The sequence below is a fragment of the Dichomitus squalens genome (assembly GCF_000275845.1).
Source record: "Dichomitus squalens LYAD-421 SS1 unplaced genomic scaffold DICSQscaffold_23, whole genome shotgun sequence".
NCBI classification, from domain to species: domain Eukaryota; kingdom Fungi; phylum Basidiomycota; class Agaricomycetes; order Polyporales; family Polyporaceae; genus Dichomitus; species Dichomitus squalens.
In genome coordinates, this window is record NW_006766905.1 from 229,573 (window position 1) to 236,666 (window position 7,094).

The 7,094-nt window shown below is 54.2% G+C and overlaps 2 protein-coding genes across 2 annotated transcripts; both read left to right on the forward strand.

Moving 5' to 3' along the window:
* Positions 1 to 1,392: 1,392 nt before the first annotated feature.
* On the forward strand, positions 1,393 to 4,123 carry DICSQDRAFT_88478 (uncharacterized protein). The gene is made up of 6 exons (XM_007367166.1): positions 1,393 to 1,648; positions 2,073 to 2,505; positions 2,561 to 3,176; positions 3,244 to 3,359; positions 3,425 to 3,519; positions 3,590 to 4,123. The coding sequence occupies exons 1-6, from the start codon at positions 1,450 to 1,452 to the stop codon at positions 3,760 to 3,762; spliced, it is 1,632 nt and encodes a 543-aa protein (XP_007367228.1). The 5' UTR covers positions 1,393 to 1,449; the 3' UTR covers positions 3,763 to 4,123.
* Positions 4,124 to 4,998: 875 nt separating this feature from the next.
* On the forward strand, positions 4,999 to 6,635 carry DICSQDRAFT_171503 (uncharacterized protein; the record flags this gene model as incomplete). The annotated part of the gene is made up of 2 exons (XM_007367167.1): positions 4,999 to 5,976; positions 6,060 to 6,635. 2 exons carry the CDS (start codon positions 4,999 to 5,001, stop codon positions 6,633 to 6,635), a joined length of 1,554 nt encoding a protein of 517 aa, XP_007367229.1.
* Between the last annotated feature and the right edge of the window lie 459 nt (positions 6,636 to 7,094).

Sequence of the window (7,094 nt, forward strand, 5' to 3'; positions counted from 1 at the left end):
GTGAACCTGTAGGCTTATCTATTCGACTAAATAGAGCGACACATTGTTCAACAGTTCAGTAACTGTGTTGGATTACCTTGAAGACTGCATATGTGATGTGGTTCGAACACAGCTGCTAAAGCCATTAAGACAGAAAGCAGGATACACGAGAGTCTATAATCTTGCTCGCCAGCAGCATTGTAGCGCACATTCCCAGGCTGTTCTGTGCCGAGGGTGACTGCTGCCTTTGATATTATGAGGATTACCGCTGTGCTCAAGGCATGACTCGTGAGGAGTCAACACATCCATCCAGGAATTACCAGGCCATACCATGGCAGCCACGCATCTCGAAGTGATTGAAGTCGCGGCTGTCCCGGGACCTCCCGGTCCTACGAGATACCAACTTTGGTAATTATGACATCATCAATGGAGCTAGCCCGCGAGCTGGCTTGAAAACGAGCTGACGATCAGCTCGTTTCTAGGCGTTTCGGCTTAGCTTAGCTTCTTGCAACAAGCTGGGCGTCTAGTTGACAAGCTGAGCTAGCTGGATAAGCCGGCCCGGCTTGGCGGCAACACTACTTGGACCCACAGTTGATCAGCTTGAGGCTGCGCGGCCGGCGGATCTTAACGGGGTGGGACCGGACCGAGCCGTGGTCGTTGCACGAGGTCGCGACCAAGTTACCGAAGCTGCGGTACCTCCAGATCGATGCTCCACATGTATGTTCACTTCTTGTCCCGTTGCTTCGGTCTAATACATTGTCTGAGTCTGATGATGAATGCGTATCGTAGAGACAACAGCCGTACCTGAGCACAAATATAGTGGATTGGTCCAAGCCACGAACTGACACGAGACATGGAGCATCGGACCTAGATATGTGACCCACGCCGAGGCTCACGATTGCCTGGATGTTTACGGAAGGAGGCTCTTGGGATCGCCTCGCTTGGGCGACGGGAGGGGACGAATTGTTCGACAAGACCGGACTCGACGTTCTGAGGGTGTGGGGCGATCATGTCGAGCGGATATTGTACGACCATACGGAGAAGCCACATGTGGAGTCGCTGACACTCGCCCAGGGCAAAGAAGGGGCGGAATCGCAGCTGGTCAAGGTCGAGGCTAGGGAAGTGCGAGATGACTATTGGAGGCATGTGTAGCACATCAGTATTCCTACGTGTATGACATGCAAGCGTTCAAACCGTGACCACAACGTCGTCGCTGCGCCTTACTTTAGAGCTCGAAACTTCCAGAGTACGAGGGTTGATGGTTGTCCGCTGCAAAACTTGCGCCTGTGTGACCGGGATAGGAGTGACGCTCTGTGACTCGATCACGGGCCACGGGGGCGTAAACGTGTCCCGTCCATATTTGGTTGTTCATAACTCGAACTTGACCTCCTTCTACTCCTTTGCAGGCCTTTGCTGGCACTGTTCCTCCTCTACTCCCCCTGCACGCTCTCTGGCTAGCAGGCAGCTGCAATGCTTCTACGACTACCTCTATTCCGACTCTTTCCGCTCCTCCTCGTTGGCCTTGTGTATCACGCCAACGCCCAGCAACAACAGATCTCTGGCACTTCTCTGTATCCCGAGGAACTCATCCCTCTCATTACCCGCGCAGATGCGCTCCTTACCGCTGGTCAATTCAATGATGCCGCAAAGGCTTATTCGGAAGCCATAGGTGAGCACAAGCACTCAATCTTGTGTACTACGGGCTGGGAGATGTGGGAGTGAATGTGATCGGTCTCCGGAGTTGTGGGAGAGGTGCGCATTTCTGCAGAGATAGCTCCATCTGAAACTGGTCGCCATCATGTACAAGCCATGGCCGCTTTTCAGTACGATGGGCGCTTAGCATATGCCTTGCGGCAATACCTTACACCCACGGGCAGAAGTGCGTCGCTGGACTGAGGCGTTCTGTGTGCATGACGCTTGTCGTCCCTGGCAGCACGGGGATGGCGACTGTGGGACGCGATGGAGGAACGTGCTTCGCGCATAACGTTCAAATCTTGGATACCACTCCTACCAATCTATACTCTGGCGGCTCCCTTGCGCTTCTCTAAGCCGTCAATCCAGGGCACTTACTGACTTGTACGTACACGGAACAGAGGGTGCTCCCGAGTACCTGCTTTTCTACAAGCGTGCCACGGCATACTACTCCGCTGGTCGTTACTCTTCTGCACTCTCAGACTTCGAGCACGTCCTCACGCTCACAAACGACACCTTCGACAAGGCGAACCTGATGAAGGCGCGCATATTCACGAAGGAGGGTCGCTTCGCGGACGCGCGCGACGCGCTCCGCAAGTACACGACGAAGGTCAAGGGCGACTCTGCCTCGCAGGAGGTAATGATGGCCATCACGGAGGGCGAGCTTGCGAGTAAGAAGATCTCGCAAGCGATTCGCGCGAAGCTCTGGCAGGCGTGCGTGGAGGCTGCGACCACGGCGCTGTCCACGGCGTCGCACTCTCCGAAGCTGAGGCAGCAGAGGGCGGACTGTTCGATCGCGGCTGGGGATATCGAGGGCGCCGTTGCGGACCTTTCGTGAGTGCTGCTGCTGATATCCCGATTGACAATTGATGGCTGAACATGCCTGCAGACGACTCGCGCAACTTACGACATCGACGACCCAGATCTGGATGAAATCCGCACGACTAGGCTATTTCCTCTTCCCTTATAACAATCCCACCGACCCCCCATCACCTGCTATGTCCTCCCTGAAACAGTGTATGCACTATGACCCGGACTCACCTAAGTGTTTGAAGATGCACCGCCTCGTCAAGGCCTTCGACAAGTCCTTCAAGGCGCTCGACAAGGCCCTGCAGTCGGAGGACTGGCGGGGGATTTTGAAGCTCCTCCTCGGCTCCTCCCCCGACGGCTCGGACGGGTTCGCAGCGAAGTTCGACGAGGCGTTGAAGGAACACATAACCCGCGAGAACCTCGAGCTTCATCCGCAAATCCAGATGCCTCATCCGCTGCGCTCGTCACCAAGGCGAGCAGTGATCCTGAAGGCGCTCTGTCGGGCACACGTGAAGACGGGCCAGGCGAAGAAGGGCGAGGAGTGGTGTGGGGCGTTGTTGGATATGGAGGGGCGGGAGAATGACGGGGACGGGGCAATTGGGGTGGCGGAGGCGCTGTTCGCCAAGGAGGAGTGGGAGGAAGCCGTGAGAGTACTCGAGAGGGCATTCGAGGCGAGCGGGCGACAGGACCGCGAGGTGCGTGTTTGGCGCATAGGGTTCTCTTCTGTCACTGACGTCTTCATGATGCGCGATGGGTGTACAGATACATCAACGACTGGTGAAGGCGCAGAAGCTTCTGAAGCAGTCGAGGCAGAAGGACTACTACAAGGTCCTCGGCGTCGCTCGGGATGCAGATACGAAGGCGATCAAGAAAGCATAGTGAGTACATCGCGTACTGCAATGTGCATTTGGCTCTAATTTCAAATGTTATGTTACTCTACCAGTCGCAAAGCGGTCTTGTCGGCTCATCCGGACAAGGGCGGGAGCGAAGCGAAAATGGCTGCCGTCAATGAGGCATACGAGGTGCTTAGCGATCCAGGTGAGCGCTCGTTGCCACTCCCCAACGCTGTTATCATTATACTCACCCTCGTCAACTTGCGCTCGCGCAGAACTCCGCCAACGATACGACAACGGTGATGATCCGAACGACCCGACGTCGAACCAGGGCGGTCATCCCTTCCAAGGCGGAGGTTTCCCCGGCGGCTTCGCGCAGTTCTTCCAGCAGGGCTTCCCTGGTGGCGGTGGTTTCCAGTTCCACTACAGCCCGCCTGGTCACCACTAGTCGTATACTGCTTGCTTTCATCTCGCTTTCACCTTCTCTTATTCTTAGTTCTGCCTTGCTCCTTGCACTCCTCCGCGCTACCCTCTTCAGCTACATGTGCTGCTGGCCATGTTTCTCGGCCTGCGTGGCTCCGACTCAACCAATGCGTCTTTGTTGTGGATGCTTCCGTGTATGGATAGTCGTATCCTATGCTCCTAGTGCCTCATTTCCACTATCAGCTTTGTCTCCACATAATACCGCATGCGGTATTATCGGCAAGCCACTTGCACCCCTATAGGCTGACCACTCATCCATTGTCCTGTCCTTGTTTCCTTGCTGTATATTATCGCACCCGTAAGTTCCTGATGGACTACTTGGTTAGCACTTGTACCTTGTTCTTCATGTGGGCGTTCGGAGCGACATCTGGAACCAAAGGTCCCTTAGTACTCACTACAGAATCGGCAAGCGAAGAACGGGCCGGGACCCCCTAATAGGCGAAACACCAGAGCTCCTGCGCCTCCGTTCTATGACACCTCTTTTTCGCTGAGCATGCCGCCAGATTGGCCCCTTAATGATCTCATGAGGAGCTTTAAAGGGATTGTTCCCAAAGCATGAAGGTATGTTGTTCCACGTCTGGCACGGGAAGCGCGTCCTTTGACCATCGGTTCCAGCGGATTGTATATATTTGGTACCATCAACTTCTATAGGTGGTCAAAGAGTCATTCATTGCCTATTGTTTGTGGCACTAAGGTGACAAGTCATCTCATCGGGTTTAGCGATCACCTAATCACATCCTCGTCAGAAAGCAACTTGCGTTCGCAACCACTGTGTACAGGTATCCCTTGCGAGAAAGACGTCCACTAAGGAAGTCACTGTCTCTTTGTCTGTGACCGGTAGTCGACTGTTCGTCAATGACGTTTTGGATGAGGACATATCGCTCTTATAAGGATGCGATAGCTGATCAGGAGCTTGCTCACCCTATTGACTTCTGTAAAAGGCTATCTCACAAACGTGTCGCAGTGAGCCGCATATACCACCTCGTCTGTCCTAGCACACATGCTGATAGCTCTCGAGAAGATGGACACGTCTCCCGAATTAAGCACAGACGTGCTGCTACACATATACTCCTTATCGAGTCTTTGCACACAGCTGAAGTTGATGAGGACATGCCATTTCCTCTACTCTGCTGGTGCAAGAGAGACACTCAAGGATCGCGGAGTGTCTCTTCACACAACCCAAGCGCTGCAATCCTTCCTTATGTTCATCCGCGCCGAACACTCTACGCGCATGCCGTTCCTGCGCCATCTATCACTAGCGATACATCCTCCGTCCGCCGAGCTCTCAAGCGCGCTGAAGGATCTCTTACTCGAACTGGCACCCCTTGGGAGAATTCAGAGTCTCAGGATCGCACCCTCGGAAGCATATATTTCCTCAGATCCCGAACTTGCCGGTGCGCTGACTGCCTTATCTAGTCTGACCCATCTTGAATTTCGTGGGGCAAAGGCCATATCCTGTGGCGTCCTCGACGGGATCAGGTCCCCTCTGGAGTCCGTGAACATCAGGTTGATAGAAAACTGGGAACGGCTCTCCCCTGACGAAGCGGATTACGATGACAACATCTCCTGCAATGCGTATGACAACGCAGTCGACGTCGTTGGGCACCTCCACCGTTTCCAGGATACTTTGAGGCAGGTGGAGCTCGTATATCCCCTCAAGTCCGCCCCCGACTGGCCTGCCCTTCCTCGTGTAGAGCTACTGATGATCAATTATTTCTACGCTCCTATCACTTTGCACTACGTCCGGGCGTTTCCGAACCTCGTTCACCTGGTCGTAGGAGACGTCATTGACTTCTGGGGCAACATGCTTCACACAACCGTTCACGAGCATCGCGAGTGCAACAGAGCGCAACAAGCGGAGTACTACCGCGCCTGGCCATCTCTCCGGACCTGCGGCGGAACACTTCACGCCTTGTACATGTTCGCCCTCCCGTTCCACATCGCGAGGTTGACGATCCAGTGCATATCGCGTTGCCTCTGCGGCGTCGAGCCCGCCTGGCTGAGCGCTGTCTTGGACGACGTGCGACCTTCCCACTTGCAGCTACACATATGGCCTGTGACCCACTTGCATTCCGTCTGGGCCGACGCATTCCGCACAGCACTAACTGGGGAGCGGGACCATCCATTGGAATCGCTTCACTTCATGCTACGTCTTTCAGCGGCTGACATTGATCTGAAGGTGAGTAGTGAGCTATTTGTTCTCTTTTACTCACTTCCAAGCGGTGTTGGTTAATCTTGTTTGCCCTTGCGATGTGGACATAGAACAAGCTCCTTGAGCTGGTACGTGGGCTCTCGTCTCTGACCCTATTTTCCATGGAGATTATCTGTGACGGGATATTGGAGATACCATACTTCGTGATGGCCGCTCAACCCGAGGACCATTGGTCAAGGCCGCTCCTCGGTTCGTTCGATCCCGGTTTCCTGTTTTGTGTCGAGGACGAACTGCGAGAGACGGATATGGGTGTGGTGGCGAAACGATTCTTGGACGCTGTACCGTCTTTGAAGGAGGTCGCGATACGATGGAAGGGACGTCGTCAGTTGCCAATTGATGTGGTCGATATACGCCTACGGAGGCGGAAGGACCCAGTGGGTCAAGGGGAGATCGTGGAAAGCGAAATGAAGGTGCTGATCCATAAGGAGGATGGTCAAGGTATTGATGAAGAGGAGACGGACTGGGAGAGCGAGGAACATGAAGCAGATGATGACGACGACGAAGATTACGTGCCGGATGATGAAGATTATGACGGCGACTCGGATAGCACTAGCGGTTCAGAAGATGAAGAGGATAACGATGTGGTTCCTGGCGAGGACTGTCAAAGCTGGTCTGCGGGGTCGTGAATTCGCAGTGTATGTAACGGATCGTTCATTATCTTATCTTATCTACATAGTTAATCTACATCTTGTATCTAAATCTGGATCGTCATGGTGATCGGCGCTGATCCATCTGGATCCGCGCGACGTGGCGAAGGCTTCTCAGCCTTTCACCACGTCCACCATAGTATACGCCCTCTCAATCTAGAGATTGGTTCAGTGTACTTTGGACTTGTGTGAATCAGGCGACACCCGTATCATTACACTTTTTTACACTTCATACCACGAATACGTGGGTTTCTAGATTGTATTGTGTGTTAGGCACCTACCATGACGGAACCCTCGACATCACACGCGACACACCGTGAGACCGCGAGCTCGACTCGAGCTTCGCCTCTGAGGCGGTCTCCCCGAGACCCGGACGCTTCGTCAGGAAGCTCTATCCCCGGAGGTCCTAGCTCGTCTGGCAGACGTGCGGACTCACCC

Coding starts and splice junctions, on each gene's coding strand:
- DICSQDRAFT_88478 (XM_007367166.1), top strand. CDS start 1,450: ATGCTTCTACGACTACCTCTATTCCGACTCTTTCCGCTCCTCCTCGTT. Junction 1,649..2,072: donor GGCTTATTCGGAAGCCATAG/GTGAGCACAAGC, acceptor TACACGGAACAG/AGGGTGCTCCCGAGTACCTG. Junction 3,177..3,243: donor GCGGGCGACAGGACCGCGAG/GTGCGTGTTTGG, acceptor ATGGGTGTACAG/ATACATCAACGACTGGTGAA.